This window comes from Barbus barbus, assembly GCF_936440315.1.
Source record: "Barbus barbus genome assembly, chromosome: 35".
Classification (NCBI taxonomy): Eukaryota; Metazoa; Chordata; class Actinopteri; order Cypriniformes; family Cyprinidae; genus Barbus; species Barbus barbus.
The window spans coordinates 15,998,941-16,015,725 of NC_136763.1; the positions used below are offsets into that span (position 1 = coordinate 15,998,941).

Here is a 16,785-nt window from a genome sequence, read left to right on the forward strand (position 1 = left end):
CGATTCTGTGAAACAAAGCAAAACCAATGTTACTCACTTATCAAGAAGAAACAAAGCAACCTCGGCGTCCAATCGCAGGCCTTGCCGCTCCTTGAGTTCTCTCCGGCGCTGGAAAGCTGATCCGAGATATACACGGGTCCTACTTCTTGCCTTATTGTAACACCGTGTCTATACCGATGTTCCGCAGACGTTTTCCACTTTTGTTTTTTATCCGCCATCTCTATCTTTCTGTCTTGCTCGGCTCGGCTAATGTTCATCATGTGCACTGATGAGCACTCTCTCCTCCATCATGAATAGACACGCCCCTTACTGCTGATTGGCTACAAGTTTCAGGGCTCTAGACTCATTCTTCCCACTGGTCGCACTTTTGCGACTAACTTTCTCAGTTGGTCTCAGTTGGTGCACAAGCACATAATTTGGTCACAATTTATTTATTTTATTTATTTTTTGCTACAATATTTGATTAATCAATGCATGCTGAATCAAATAAATAATAATAATAAAAATTAAGGAAAGCCTTAACGTGTAACGTGAGGTAAACAGCAAAGATAACAAGCTTTACAAAACGAAAACAAAAAGAAAAGTAAAACTAAACTGGCTGGATGTTTTTTTTTTACAAGAATACCAACATGTTCACCTTCTCTGGTTTAAGAAGCGGTCTTTCATTTTAGTTTGAAAACCAAATCCTCCGTTGCGCTCCGTCCGCGGCGCACACCTTCGCACTCGTGCGAGTATAAGTAATGTTTCATTAACAAATTTCGGGAGAAGCACGTGCAGATTAACATGGCCAATTCATAATAAGTAATCACACCATCTATCCAATCAGCACGAGAGAGAACCCCTATAAATAATCAAGCAGTCTTGCCTTCATCATTTCTTTCAGCATCCCTCCACCACCCCGACTCCTCACCTTCAGCCCGTAACTACCCCAGCACGGGGAGGAGCACTCTGGGTCCGGGCTAAATGCCGAGCTCTGAGCCCTCAAACAGGTTTAGTTAATACTCATAACCTTTACTCAGTTTATATGTAAGTGTGAACTCGTGAAACCAGTCTCTACCCACGAAGCGCTCGCGCTGAAAGCGCCTCTCTTCGCGTGATCAGTGAAATCTGACTTCTGCTACAATGTGCCGCGGCTCTGCAGCACTCTCTGTATGAAGCAGACGCTTTAGAGCAGCTTAGACCATGCACTCGCACAAGTGCGACCACGTCAAATTTTTACTCGCACATTCTCAAAAAATGGTCGCAAATGCAAAAAATTTCTAAAGCGTTTTTAAAAACATGCATACCCCACCTTTAAGAGCTTCTCTTTCAGTTAGACCTGGATTGCTTCTTGTGTCTGAGGGCAAGTAGGTGTTGCATTCTTAAAGCTATAGCTGTATTTAGTATAAACTGTTTTATTATACAGTTGGTTTTATTATACTGTCATTGCAGGGAAAAGTCTGAATGGAATCTTGCTTGGCAAGTTAGTTAAAGTTAGTTAAACTGTCAGCATGTTTAAAGCTAGCTGTCTGACACATTCCATTTAATATGAAGGTGCCTATTATTTGCCTGAGCAGGTATTGACAGGTATGCGTATTGTTGATATTTGGTCTTTCAAAAAGGCAGCCAGTTTCCTAGACAGTAAGTGAGCTGGTTTATATGTGGCATAACTGTTCAGCAGATACTGGAGGCAACATTAGCTGTAGCACAAGGCTACCCCCACCCCTCTTTATAGCGCTCTTGTTTTCGAGGGTCGTACTTCCTCTCAGGATGTCTGCTGTAGGTTATTGGATGCCAGCTTCCTGTGCTGGGACTTTACTGACAGCACACTGAAGACTAGGCTCAGAGAACAACAAGATCAACAACACTGAGCCACCGCAGCTGAAAAACAACGCTAAAAACATTAGGCTGAGCAGTCAATTCAGTTGTTTACCTGAAGTACATTTACTCTGTTACTTCCACTCGTGGTGCTTTTCTGAATGTCTTAGTGACAAGATTTTAAGAAGAATGAGCTCTGTGGGCTCTGCTGAGATGTTTTAAATAATGTCAACCTTTTGAGGTCAGTATGATTGTTTTACGATTGTCAGAAATAAAACACTTTTTAAAAATGTATTCAAATGGAAAACAGTCATTTTACGTTGCAGTAATATTTCACACCATTACTGTTGATGCTGTATTTTGGTCAAATAAATGCAGCTTTGGTGAGTCTGAGACTTCTTTTCAAATGACTCCTAACTGACCCCTAACTTTTGAACAGTAGTGTATATAGACCTTTGGGTGAGGAAAGTAATTATTATCTTTAGAAAGAACATTACTATCCATCTCTTTTTTCCTACTTCTGAGTTTTCTAAAGTTCACATTGGGGAAGTCGTGGCCTAATGGATAGAGAGTTGGACTTGTAACCTGAAGGTCGTGAGTTCGAGTCTCAGGTCCGGCAGGGATTGTAGGTGGGGGGAGTGAATAAACAACACTCTCTCCACCCTCAATACCACGACTGAGGTGAGACTTTTGAGCAAGGCACTGAACCCCCAACTGCTGCCCACTGCTCCGGGTGTGTGTTCACGGTGGGTGTATGTTCACTACTGTGTGTACGCTTGGATGGGTTAAATGCAGAGCACAAATTCTGAGTATGGGTCACTTGGCCACACACCACTTCCCTTTCCCTTAATATTGCGGCACTCTTGGCTCTGAAGTTACTGGAGTCTTTCGTCATCCTCTCCTTTCTGCTCTCTTCTCTCCCTTAATCGATCAGTCTCTGACTGGTGTTTTTTTTTAAATGAGAACTTGTGACTGATGTCATATAGTCCAGCACTGACTGGTTGTGATATGATATCAGAGGGTCCCTTAATGATGATTCTTCCAGATGAGGATTTAATTTATGGATTAATAAGTGAATCGCTCAAAAAAATCCCGCCAACCAACTATCACTCAGACTGATGCCCAAAGTCCATTTCCTCTGTCAAAACTACCCTTCATTGCCTGTACAAATCTACCACTTCACAGTTAGAGTCAAAGCATGAAATACAGTTGGGCAAAAAAGTATTTAGTCAGCCACCAATTGTGCAAGTTCTCCCACTTAAAAAGATGAGAGAGGCCTGTAATTTTCATCATAGGTACACTTCAACTGTGAGAGACAGAATGGGGGGAAAGAATCCAGGAAATCACATTGTAGGATTTTTAATTAATTAATTGGTAAATTCCTCGGTAAAATAAGTATTTGGTCACCTACAAACAAGCAAGATTTCTGGCTCTCACAGACCTGTAACTTCTTCTTTAAGAGGCTCCTCTGTCCTCCACTCGTTACCTGTATTAATGGCACCTGTTTGAACTCGTTATCAGTATAAAAGACACCTGTCCACAACCTCAAACAGTTACACTCCAAACTCCACTATGGCCAAGACCAAAGAGCTGTCGAAGGACACCAGAAACAAAATTGTAGACCTGCACCAGGCTGGGAAGACTGAATCTGCACTAGGCAAGCAGCTTGGTGTGAAGAAATCAACTGTGGGAGCAATTATTAGAAAATGGAAGACATACAAGACCACTGATAATCTCCCTCGATCTGGGGCTCCACGCAAGATCTCACCCCGTGGGGTCAAAATGATCATAAGAACGGTGAGCAAAAATCCCAGAACCACACGGGGGGACCTAGTGAATGACCTGCAGAGAGCTGGGACCAAAGTAACAAAGGCTACCATCAGTAACACACTACGCCGCCAGGGACTCAAATCCTGCAGTGCCAGACGTGTTTAAGCCAGTACATGTCTGGGCCCGTCTGAAGTTTGCTAGAGAGCATTTGGATGATCCAGAAGAGGATTGGGAGAATGTCATATGGTCAGATGAAACCAAAATAGAACTTTTTGGTAAAAACTCAACTCGTCGTGTTTGGAGGAGAAAGAATGCTGAGTTGCATCCAAAGAACACCATACCTACTGTGAAGCATGGGGGTGGAAACATCATGCTTTGGGGCTGTTTTTCTGCAAAGGGACCAAGACGACTGATCCGTGTAAAGGAAAGAATGAATGGGGCCATGTATCGTGAGATTTTGAGTGAAAACCTCCTTCCATCAGCAAGGGCATTGAAGATGAAACGTGGCTGGGTCTTTCAGCATGACAATGATCCCAAACACACCGCCCGGGCAATGAAGGAGTGGCTTCGTAAGAAGCATTTCAAGGTCCTGGAGTGGCCTAGCCAGTCTCCAGATCTCAACCCCATAGAAAATCTTTGGAGGGAGTTGAAAGTCCGTGTTGCCCAGCGACAGCCCCAAAACATCACTGCTCTAGAGGAGATCTGCATGGAGGAATGGGCCAAAATACCAGCAACAGTGTGTGAAAACCTTGTGAAGACTTACAGAAAACGTTTGACCTCTGTCATTGCCAACAAAGGGTATATAACAAAGTATTGAGATGAACTTTTGTTATTGACCAAATACTTATTTTCCACCATAATTTGCAAATAAATTCTTTAAAAATCAGACAATGTGATTTCCTGGATTCTTTCCCCCCCATTCTGTCTCTCATAGTTGAAGTGTACCTATGATGAAAATTACAGGCCTCTCTCATCTTTTTAAGTGGGAGAACTTGCACAATTGGTGGCTGACTAAATACTTTTTTGCCCAACTGTATCTTTGAAAGTCTATCTCTGATCACAGAGACAGGGTTTCCATGATCATGGAAAACATGTCATGGAATTTTAATTCTGTGATTTACACCATGTTGTTATTGTTCACTAGCATCAGATCACTATGGAGGTCTTACGTAGGACTCTTACCGTAAGTTATTTGTCGTTTTCTCTCATAGTTTTTCTTCACCAAGGTCCAGTCTCAAGGGACACACACACTAGTTACATGAGAACTGATACATTCTCAGCTGTTTGAGGGTTGTTGTGGTTGTTGATGTTTTTGTTGTCTCTGTTCTGCTGTCTCCACCCAAAAAGACTTTCTCAGAAGTGTCCAGGCTGAATTCCTGGACCCGGCCTGTGAACTGCGGATGTTTGGGGCACGCACATTGCATGTCTGATGATGTCACTACTTTTGTTTGGCGCTATATATGTCGAGCAATCACAATGGTTTGAAGTGTAGGGCTAGCCTGTTTATGGGTGTGAGTTTGTGTTCTTAGCACAACTACTTCATTGTCAGGAATGAAGCAAAGCAGAAAATACCCCATAAACTGTTTTTATCAAGCACAACCTATTGTATTGAACGTGTGAATTGCTTTCTTGGGTATTGAAGTGAATTTGCTACACCTTTGGAAGAATGTGCATTGAGCAGACAGGAAGAAATGAGATCATATCAAAACTATTTAAACCAGTTGTTTTAAAGCAGGGGTCCAGGGCCCACTAGGGGGCCTTAGCAAAGTTCAAGGAGGCCTCAAGGTGGCTTAAAAAATACTGAGTAAAATAATTAACACCATGTACTTCAGGTTTAGTTGCTTGTAATTATGCAGAATTTACTATTGTAAATTCTGTAATCACTCTTGTAAATTCTTAAATACACTGTAAAATAAAGTGTTACCGTTATTTTCATCTATGGACACTTTTAATTTTAAAATTAAAAAAGGGTGATGGGGGACTTGAAATCAAAAAGGCTGATACCCACTGATTTAAAGCTTATACTGCCTCCTTGTGGTAGACATAAACATAACAGAAAGCAAGCATCACTATTACTTTGCTCATATTTAAGTTTAGGGGTTTAAATAATGTAAATATTATTATTTTGATAGTCTATTCAAATATACTACAATAATGACGAAACTAATAATTATGATTAAATACTGTAAATCTAATCTAAATGGTTTAACGTGGACAGGGATAGAGCAGAAGTGTGCAGACTTAAAAGGTTTTGCTGCCTCCTTGTGGTGGAAATAAAGACAAAAGAAGGCAAGCATCACTCTTAACTTTTGCTTACATTTAATTTTAGGTTTGAATGATTTAAATATATTATGATTAGTAGTAGTAATATTAGTAGTATTGTCTATAGGAGTAATGATGCTGCTAATAATTATAATCATAAATCCACTATAATAATATATAATAATTAATATTATAATTATTTTATCATATGAATCACTAATTTAAATGCTTTAACTCATGCACTCGTGTTATTAAAAATTGTGTATATAGTTGTGTATACACAACTATATACACAATTACTGTATACAGGTATGCGTGCGTGTGTGTACATATTTTGGGGACACATTTGTAGCCAGAAATGAGTTAAATCTGACAAAACCTGCTTGTAAGAATGGTATTACAATAAAGTACATAAAGAGTGCTGGTTAGGGTTAGGTTATACTACATATAAATAATTTCTAGTGTGTGGAATGTCTCCATTTAGATAGTAAACATGTTTGTGCATGTGTTGCAGATGAATGACGTGATGCTGTACACCTACCCTCAGCAGGATGGTAAATACAGGCTGAAAAACACACTGACTCTAAGTGGAATGAAGGTAAGACAGCAGCGTCTCTCAGCACTTTCATTTTGTTTTTTGGTTAACCTAATAGGAAACAAAACAGATTAGGCTAAGTGTGATTGCAATTGTATTATCAAGAACTGAGCTGTATGTGTTCTCATGTGTCTGTAGGTCAGTAAACCTTTCATAGACGATGTTCTCAACACGCTCAGGATAGAAGTCAGCGATGTTACCATCACTCTCTCAGCGAGGTAATGAGCATTTCCATAATGGTTTGCATGTGTCTGTACTGACATCTACTGTCATGCAATTACTTCAAGCATGGCTTCTTTCTGTCTCTGATAGTTCTTTAGGTGAGAGAGAGGACTGGTTCCACACGCTGAGCCGGGCTATAGCGGATCACGCCGCAGGCCTCAATACCTTCAGCTGTTCTAGTGAGGTGTGAGGAAATATTTTACACAGCCTCTGTACAAAATATCTATGGGCTAGTTATCAAACAAGCAACAGAATAAAAAGTCATTGTTAAGTTTTTTGTTTAATGCATTAGTATTCAATATTAAGGAAATAAATGATGAAATCACTGTCCATGTTTCCAGGCGAGAGAGAAATTATGGATGTCTCTGGGAGAGGCTGCTCCTGTTCTAGTTCCTGTTTCACATGTGATGATGTGCATGAACTGCACGTCAGACTTCAGCCTAACACTACGACGGCATCACTGCAACGCATGTGGAAAGGTAAAACATCTGTACCATGTGTAGGGAAATGTCTGATAGTCTTAAAGGGATAGTTCACCCAAAAATTTAAAATCTGTCATTAAATAATTACTCACCCTCATATCGAACCAGACCTTCGTTCATCTTCGGACCACAAATTAAGATTTTTTTTATTGAAATCCGAGAGCTTTCTGACTCTCCATAGACAGTAATGCAACTGAAATATTTTATGGCCCAGAAAAGTAGTAAGGACATTTTTAAAATAGTCCATGTGACATCAGTGGTTCAACCGTAATCTTATGAAGCTACGAGAATACATTTCTGAAAATTCTGGTTCAAATATGTAAGGCTGGGCAAAAAATTTCAAGTCATCCTCTCAGTGTATCCAGGTCACGTCAGAACGCTGGGTCATGCATCAGCAGCATCACATGCATGCATTGTTGTACTCTCGTGAACGTGTGTCGAAGATTGACACGGAAGAGAAGAAATTGTTTTTTACTTTGCGCACAAAAAGTATTCTCGTAGCATCATAACATTATGGTTGAACCACTGATGTCATGGATGCATGGACTATTTTAATGTTGTCCTTACTACCTTTCTGGACCTTGAATGTGGTAGTTGCGTTGCTGTCTATGGAGGGTCAGAAAGCTCTCGGATTTCATCAAAAATATCTTAATTTGTGTTCCGAAGATGAATGAAGGATCCTATGGTTTTGGAACGAATTAAGGGTGAGTAAATCATGACAGAATTTCCATTTTTGGGGTTAACTATCCTTTTAAATTCATATATTAGACATATATTCTTTTATATGTTACAGTTAACAATAAAACACTCAGAGGTGGTCTTTACAGTGACCCTAATAAGCATTTTATAAAAAAATGTATGAACAGCATTGTATTAGATAATAATAAATGATCAAACAGCAGGATTACATTAGTGGATATTTCACAGGATTATATGTACAGATATTTTTGTATATAGTACATATGTATGTTTTGATTTCAACCAAAAAAAGTAAACGTTTTCAAAAAATGTTATGGAATTACTATTTGTATTGCCATCAAAGAAACATATTTGTTCTGTGATATTATGAATAGCATTGTTATTAGTGACTGACTAGTAAATCAGCCTAGTTAGTCAGCAAATATTTGGCATTGGCTGGTAGCAGTGCCCACTTGGCCAGTTAACAGAAGTGCCAGCTCCCCCTTGTGGCAGGAAAGGGTTTTGTTCATTGTTCACTTCATTCAGAGAGACTTTATAGTGTTTTGCAATATTTTGAGTGAATTTTGAGGAAATAATGTGCAAAGTAGATTACAGGGATTTTGTGTGCATTCCATTTGTTATCTACTTTTAAAATGTAATTTATTCCTCCTTTGATGCAAAGCTAAATTGTCATCAGCTATTACTCCAGTTTTCAGCATCACATGATCTTTCAAATCATTGTAATGCTTATTTGGTGCTCAAGAAACCTTTCTTATTATTATTGATGTTGAAAACAGTTGTGCTGAATAAAAGTATTAATTTCTTTAAATACATGCTCAAATAATAAATCTTACTGACCCGAAACATGTTAAACGGTAGTATATACTGAATATCAGCATTAAATTGTGACCCTGCTTTCTCTTATTTTCATTATTGTCTCTCATCGCATCTCATTTTATTCATCTGAACTGTCTCGCCCTGTTTTTAGGTTGTGTGTCGCTCCTGCTCAAGAAACAGGTATCCTCTAAAATACCTGAAGGACAGGATGGCTAAAGTCTGTGACCACTGCTATGCTGAGCTCAGAAAGAGAGGTAAGAGCAAAAGCCTCCAAAATGATATCAGACTTTAAATAAAGTGTTATGCAATTTAGAGTTAGAAATAGCACGGATATCATTAATATAAACTGTTCACTTTGATTGAACCATTTCATACTCACCATCACAGTTAAAATTATTTTTTTAGAATATTATCAAGAATATAATTTACTTTTGTTATTTTTCATTATTCATCTGCAATTGATTGTTTAAACAAAATAAGATGTTTCCATTCTAAGTATTTAAATTATCACAATAACTGTATAGTTAATGTCAGTGTATGATGTGTTTGTAGGTGGTAATATTCCAGGATCATGTGGGAACGCCAGTCCCCGCACAAACAGGGCCAGCAGGCCTCTCTCTGCTGTTTTCCAGAGCCTACAGCCACCCAGCCTGTGGAGGAACAGAAAGAGCAACTCACCTCTCACACAGGTACACACACAAACGCTCACATTCACAACTGAATTAATGAGGTATTTTTATACTCAGAGTTAAAAAGTATTGGTGTGTGCAGGTATCTGGGGGTGCAGAGGGATCCACTATGAGTGGCAGTCTGCAAAGACGCAAAAAGAGCAAAAGGAAGTGGAAGAGGCTGTGGTTTCTGCTCAAAGACAAGGTGCTCTACACCTTTAAAGCACGAGAGGTGAGGGGACCCAGAGTCTCCCACACCAACACAGACACTACATTATGTGCAAACACAAACAAATACTCATGCATACATACGCACATTATAACCTGCACAGACTACATTTAATGTGTTGGATCAACACCAAAATTTAGATTTTGATACAATATCAGCCTCTGGTTCCTCACATCATTACTAAATCAACAGCTTATACAATAGCTTAACGAATAAACCACTTTTGGTGACTGATGAAATACAACTAGGACTGTCAATGTTAATAATTTGTAAACATGGCAATACATTTTTTTTTTTTACTCGTTTTACTTAAATGTTTGGGGTCTGTAAGGTTTTAAAAGTTTTTGAAAGAAGTCTCACCAAGGCTGCATTTATTTGTTCAAACATACAGTAAAAACAGTAATATTATTATATTTTACTTCATTGAAATGTAATTTCTCTGTCAGGGCAAAGCTGAATTTTCAGCATCATTTCTTCAGTCTTCAGAACTCATGATCCTTCAGATCCTTCAGAATTGCAATATGTGGATTTGTGGTCTGATTATTGTTAATGTTGAAAACTGTGCTGGTTAATATTAAATATTAATAAAATAATTATAACAAATTAAATAATTAGATCCTTCTGACCCCAAATTACTGAATTACAGATAAATTACAGAATGAAACAATTAAATTGTCATTTAATAAATCTCACTTTTATGTCACATTATCTGAACTGCTAAACTATGCTGTCTTTTTTGGTCAGGTGCTGAAATATGCTAAATGATCATACTGAAATAATGAAAATACTTTTTTATCACCAGAATAAAGCACAAACCCTGCACACATTTAACCTCTCTCTCTGTTTCCTATGTCTGCAGGATAAAGTGGCATCTGAAAGTCTTCCTCTGCAGGGCTTTACTGTGAAGCTGTCGAATCGATCAGAAGGGGAAGACAAAGACAGCGTTTTCCAGCTGTACCATAAAAAAACACTGTATTACACTTTCAGAGCAGACGACCAGCATACCGCCCGCAGGTATAACACACAAGAGTCTTCCTGCACTTGATCATTCCAATTTGACATCCTCAGAATTATGAGAAAGACATTAACTGTTATTTTGCAGGTGGGTAAATGCAATGGAAGAGGCCACAGTGTTATAGTATCCAGCTATCTGCCCAGACGACAACAGGACTCTGGGCAGGATTCCCCAGACAGCTGAACCAATTATGGGCTTAAACCTATGACATCAGAGTCACCTGTGCCTGAGAAACCAGCAGAATCACACCATTAATACCTTCATCTTCGTTTTGGCTGCTGAATTTATGGACAGATTCACACAAGGCATGTCACGCTCGGTGTTTGTGCTGTCCCAGGACGAGTCTCATGCCTCACCTACTTCACAGACTCATTAAAAAAGTGCCATATGTAAACAGTGCAGTTTAGTGAAGCTCAGGTGTTGTGCATGATTGCTCTGAAACTACTCGTCTGTGTCCAATAAAGGAGAATGTTCTTTTTTTTTTTTATTGTAACTGCCTTTCTAAATTCAGTGCTGTCATTTTATACATTCATGTAAATTTAAAAATAAATTAAAGCATTTGTTATAGTTTGGAAGAATATGATAAGCCAAAACACGCTTGTTATAGACAATATATCGTTCATTTCATTTAACAGCTAAATGTTTAGCATGGCGTATCCTACCACCTCAGATATAAAACGTCCATGTTTTATATACAAATGACATCATGTGATATATATATATTTACATTTGGATTTGATACAGAATTGTATAGCCTAAATGAAGCAAGCTGTACATTTTACATTTCAGTGTAATATATTTAATTTGCAGCTGTATTAAGATATTGCTATCATCTGCTGTGATTCATTTTTCTCTGCACATTTGGTAGTTATTTTACCGTGGTCCCCAATTTGACTTTTTTCCGTATAAACATCACCATGCCAACCATTGTTTTCGCTAGAATACCGCTACAGTTATTGCTACTACAGTGAAGCTGTGCTAATTTGATATTAGTCACCACCACCGACATCAAAAACATAACAGGAGAAAAAAATCTATTTTAAATATGAGCCTATATGTATTTGGTATAATTACATCAATATTAATAACTATGGTATATGGTCAGAAACAATGGTTGCTATGGTCATTTTATGTAAGGATGGTTGTATGCACCACGGTGCATACATATGAAGGCCACATTTGGTAAAACCTTGATGTAAATCAGTATGCAAATGTTGTGAACTTGTGTGTCGGTTGAATCTTTCATTAAATTTTGTGAAGTGTCATGAGCTTTTTGTACAGTATCAGCCTTAAGCAGTTTTTTTTATTTAGGCAATCATCTAAAGCCATGTTATTCCCCAAAAACATTTTTAAATAATAAAAAAAAAAAATTAAGATCATAAATGCCATAAACAATCAAACTGCATTTTTCTGTTCAGTATTTTCAAAATATTTTCAAGTAGGACTCATTTTTCTTTTTACATCATGTTTGTTTTTTATTTGTCTTTCAATGTTACATTTTAAAAATGTGTTCTGTAAAACTAAAAAAGTGCCAGTATTCATTCTCAGTTATTTGTATCTGATATTTCCTAGAACCTGCATTTTAAAGGTAAGAAAAATACATTTTGGTTTCATTTCACAGTTAAAGTTATTTCATTAAAGCAGCAGTTTCATAAGAAATGACTGATTATACGATTGTTTGGCTTCACATGTTTAGATATTTGGTATTATGATAGACAGAATGTTTCTGTTTTAGAAGGAGATCAGTAAGCCTATATTATTTATAGCCTACAATACATATATAGAGTATAAAAAGACTTTTCAAGGATCTCTAGGGGGCGACACACACTTAAACAGGGAGCAGCAAGTCACGCTTCTAGTCAGTGATTATTATGCAGTGGTTAAATAATTGCTAGTAATAGAAATAATTGGTCAGATTTCGATGCTGTTTATTTCCCCCCATTAGCCTACTGTATTTAGCATATTTGTTTAATAATTAAGCGTATTTCATTACAATATTTTATTTTCTTTATTGTAAACGGGCCTTCAAACCTAGCAAAAACAGCTAACTGTGATGACACGCGGTCGTTATTCGAGTCAAATGTGTATCCCTCTCACCATTATCTCAATAATCTGCCCGAGTGTGACCTCTATTATCAAACTGCAGCCTAGTAATGCGATATATAACTAGGTTAAGATAATTCGCTTTATTAAAGTGGTCTGTGGCACTTTGGCCAACAGCCAAAGAGAGGTTGATTAAGCAGCAGAATGCCTAAATAATTGATATGATAGAAAAAAAAGAGGCAGCACAAAACATTTCGCCCTATTTCTTTTCATCCTTTGAAATATTAATGATGCTGAGGTCCACTGTGCTATTGTAGGTCCCCTGAAATCTGTTATTTTGACACTGATCTGGGATCAGTTTTCCAAACTTAAATACAAAGCCTATTCACTTGAGGAAAAAAAGCACAATGCTGATGTCAGATCAGCATACATTTCACTAATAGCTTTTAGTCTGCTGTCAAGACTAAAGTAGACTTCATATTAGACTGAGCTTTAGGTCATCAAGATGGGACACAATGGATATAAAAGAAAGTAGAAAGCAAAGGACAGGAAGGAAGACTAAAAAAGAGGATCCATGGAATATGACAATAGTGTGGCAATATGGCAAGAAAGAGAAAAAGGATGTTAAAGAAGGAAAGTGAGATAGAAATGAGACTGTTCTAGTTGCCACACTCCCTTGAGTGCCCCTGACCCACTAATGAAAGAGTAATTGATAAAGTCGAAGCATTTAATTGCTTAAAATGTAATTTTATTAGATTGGGGACTGTATTTTTGTTAGCGTGTCAGTTTTGGTGAAGTAGGTGTACAGGTGGATGAAGAGCGAGCTCATAACCAAGTTCAGACATACAGAGAACAAGGTGCCTTTATGACTCCACTTCCTCTCTTGAAGTGTCTGTACTATGATCATTAAACTAGACTGACTGCCTTTGCCTCATTTAAAGGAACAGTTAAAAATTTTTCTGACAATTTCCTCACCCTCAGGCCATCCAAGATGTAGATATGTTTCTTCATTGGAACAGATTTGGAGAAATTTAGATCACTTGCTCACCAATGGATCCTCTGCAGTGAATGGGTGCTGTCAGATTCAGAGTTCAAACAGCTGATAAAAATTGAAGCTAAAAATATCAGTAATGCTGTTTCACTTCACCAGCAAAAATATGCAAATAACTGAAAATATTGTCTAAAATGTGCATTTCACAATATTTTTTTTCTCGTTGATTTAATCTTTGTTTAAAAGCAGTTAGAGTAAGCAATCATGCGTGAACAAAAAGCACGATTACGGGTGATTTTTATATATGTATATTTTGATATTTTTAAAGAGTTTATATTTGATATATCAGTTTGTGGAACACATAACTATACATTTCATTGAGCCGTGATATAAAGTGGTCATATTTAAGTTCTACAGTAATTCTGAGAGGCTGATTTGGAGAAAGATGAACCTCAAACTGAAACAAATGTTGACCACACACAGGTGTTCCTCTGTTCCTCAAGACCTAAAGGCATAAAAAACACAAGATCCATTAGGGCTTGGGAAGCATAAGCTTGTGCTCAGCAGTATCTGGCTTTTGTGGTTTCATGAATGAGCTTCACTTCCATTACTGACAAAAGTTACAGAACTTCAGAGTTTGGAGTACTTTTTCCATTTGCCTGTTCGAAATGCATGCATTTGAATGGTAAATGAGCATCTTTTCTTTACAAACAAACAAACAAACAAACAAACAGAGGTAGTCTTCTGTTAGCACTGCTCTCCTCAACCAGGTTAATGTATTCCAGGATATTAGTACCTTTGCTCTTTATTTCCTGATTTTCCATCACCCTCACTCATGATGAATATGAGGTATTATCTCCAGTGGGAGGGCAGAGGTCCAGAGCGCTATCACTGTATCCATGAGGTCACCGCCATTATCAAGCTTTCTTTTGGAGAACACTGCCTAGACATTAACATTCCTGTCTTCTCTTTAAGCGGAGAACAACAGAACAACAGAGTACAAAATACAGTTTATTTTGTACCAGTTATTAAAATACAGTGGTGGTCGGAATGCCTCGGAATCACTTGGACATTAATTCTGGCATGGAATCACACAGCTTCATTTTTAAGTTTTTAGTTATGTTTGTGTTTCAACATATACTGTTTCTTCAGTGCCAGTTTTATACCAGAAAAATATCAGAAGGGACAGAAACAGAGTGAGGAATAGATAGCAGTCGATTACGAATTGTTCTTTTTTGGGGGTTTCCTCTTTCCTCCCTACTGGGTTCCTGTCCTTACTCACAGACTGCTTGCTCTGTGGGGAAACTGGCTCTGACTCACCCTTGGTCAATCATTCCTCTGCCCAGTGATCAGCCTCACTGGCACAGTGAGAGTGAGCCCACCAAGAGCCTATTAGTTTAAGCAGGAAAGTCAGGAAAGTCATAGCTATTAGCGTCTTTCCTGTTAATGTCTGTTATGATGGAGACATTTAAAGATCAGTAAAATACATAGATGAGTTTGTTTCTTGATCAGAACAGATTTGGAGAAATTCATTACTTGCTCGCCAACAGATCCTCTGTAGTGTGTGCGGTCAGAACAAGAGTTCAAACAGCTGATGGTTCAAATATCATGATAATCCCCATATAACACACACGACTCCAGTCCATCAATTAATGTCTTGTGAAGTGAAAAGCTGCATGTTTGTAAGAAACAAATCCATCAAGACATTTTTAACATTCTGGCTAAAATGCTATTCCTCAATCCATTATATTGCTTTCTCCAGTGAAAAATTTGATATCTTTAAATAAGGAGAGAAATATGATCAAACAGATTAAGCACCATTTACAAGCAAAAACAGTCTAAACAAATATGCTGGTGGGGTTTGATGTGAGATGGCAACAGGGGATAGACAGAGGATCCATGGGTGAGCAATTTCTCCAAATCTGTTTCAATGAAGAAACAAACACATCAACATCTTGGAATTTTAGCCAATTTTAAATTTTCAGTGAATCATTCCTTTTAAGGGCATTTTTGTTTACTTTTGTGCGATAAGCAATTTTGGTATTTTGTATTATTTTGCTACTTTATATTAATATCCAGTCCTTCTGAGATTTCAGATCAGTGAGGAAGAAATACCACTTTTTTTTTTTTTTTGCTAAACCTACAATAGATTGCTAGAAAATTAAGTTGTTCTCAAACGTATTTAAAACTCATTACAGACTTGGGTTTAAAGATAGAAGGAAAGAAGAGGGAAGTAATAGTAAAAGAGAAGTGAGGCAAGACTGATAAATTGTATTAAAAGAGGTGAGATAAGACAGAAAGCAAGAGGAGAGAAAAATAAGGAGGAAAGAGAAACAGTAAAGGAGAAGAAAGGAAAAACTGGTAAGAAGCAGTTCTAAACAGGAGAGAAGTGAAACCACACATCATAAACCAACGAAATGAGTCCTCACTATTCCTCTGAACTCTCTATAATAATGATATCCGTTGGATTGCAGTTTACACACCTTAATTTGTTACACATAAAATGTTAGATTGGGTTAAACAGACAGTCATTGGGAATAATAACACTGAAACACTGAAACTCACAGCTTTGTGCGCGTGTATGCATGTGTGTGTGTAATTTGTGTGAATGTGATAAAGGTTTTGTCCGTGCCCATTCCTTGTGTTGATGCAGGGCGGGACTAAATGGAGTTCCCAAAGATAAGGTTTCCTTCAGGATTCTCCTGCCTTCAGGAAAGGAAAGCATCAGGTCAACTACCAACAATGGTTATTCATAAACCAGTCCTATAGGGCAGTTAAATGAGAAACATACATGTGTTTTCCAATAGAAAATTATGACCTCGATTGGGCACATCTGATAAATCTTTAACCATATCAGAGTTTCTATATCTCTCAAAGACATTATGAACTCAAAGCCTGAGACATTAGGATAAATAGATAGATAGATAGATAGATAGATAGATAGATAGATAGATAGATTGATAGATAGATAGATAGATAGATAGATAGATGATAGATAGATAGATAGATAGATAGATAGATAGATAGATAGATTGATTGATTGATTGATTGATTGATTGATTGATTGATTGATTGATTGATTGATTAAAGGGATAGTTCACCAAGTTGTTTCAAACCTCTATGAGTTTCTTTCTTCTGTTGAACACAAAATAAGACATTTTGAAGAATAACCAAACACTTCCTTTGTTTAGCTACT

General features: G+C 37.6%; 1 protein-coding gene across 2 annotated transcripts in view; it reads left to right on the top strand.

The window, feature by feature from the left end:
• LOC306855241 (FYVE, RhoGEF and PH domain-containing protein 5-like) overlaps nt 1–11,894 on the top strand; it is a 43,998-nt gene extending 32,104 nt beyond the window's left edge. Inside the window, exons 13-21 of one of the 2 annotated variants that reach the window (XM_079393780.1) lie at nt 6,344–6,427; nt 6,563–6,642; nt 6,737–6,830; nt 6,988–7,125; nt 8,795–8,897; nt 9,196–9,332; nt 9,415–9,516; nt 10,400–10,554; nt 10,643–11,894. In XM_079393780.1, coding sequence (XP_079249906.1) covers nt 6,344–6,427; nt 6,563–6,642; nt 6,737–6,830; nt 6,988–7,125; nt 8,795–8,897; nt 9,196–9,332; nt 9,415–9,516; nt 10,400–10,554; nt 10,643–10,679 — 930 coding nt within the window. In that variant the 3' untranslated portion in view covers nt 10,680–11,894. Of the gene's footprint in view, nt 1–6,343; nt 6,428–6,562; nt 6,643–6,736; nt 6,831–6,987; nt 7,126–8,794; nt 8,898–9,195; nt 9,333–9,414; nt 9,544–10,399; nt 10,555–10,642 lie in introns of both variants that reach the window. The other variant, XM_079393779.1, reaches the window with a different exon arrangement.
• The last annotated feature ends 4,891 nt before the right edge of the window (nt 11,895–16,785 follow it).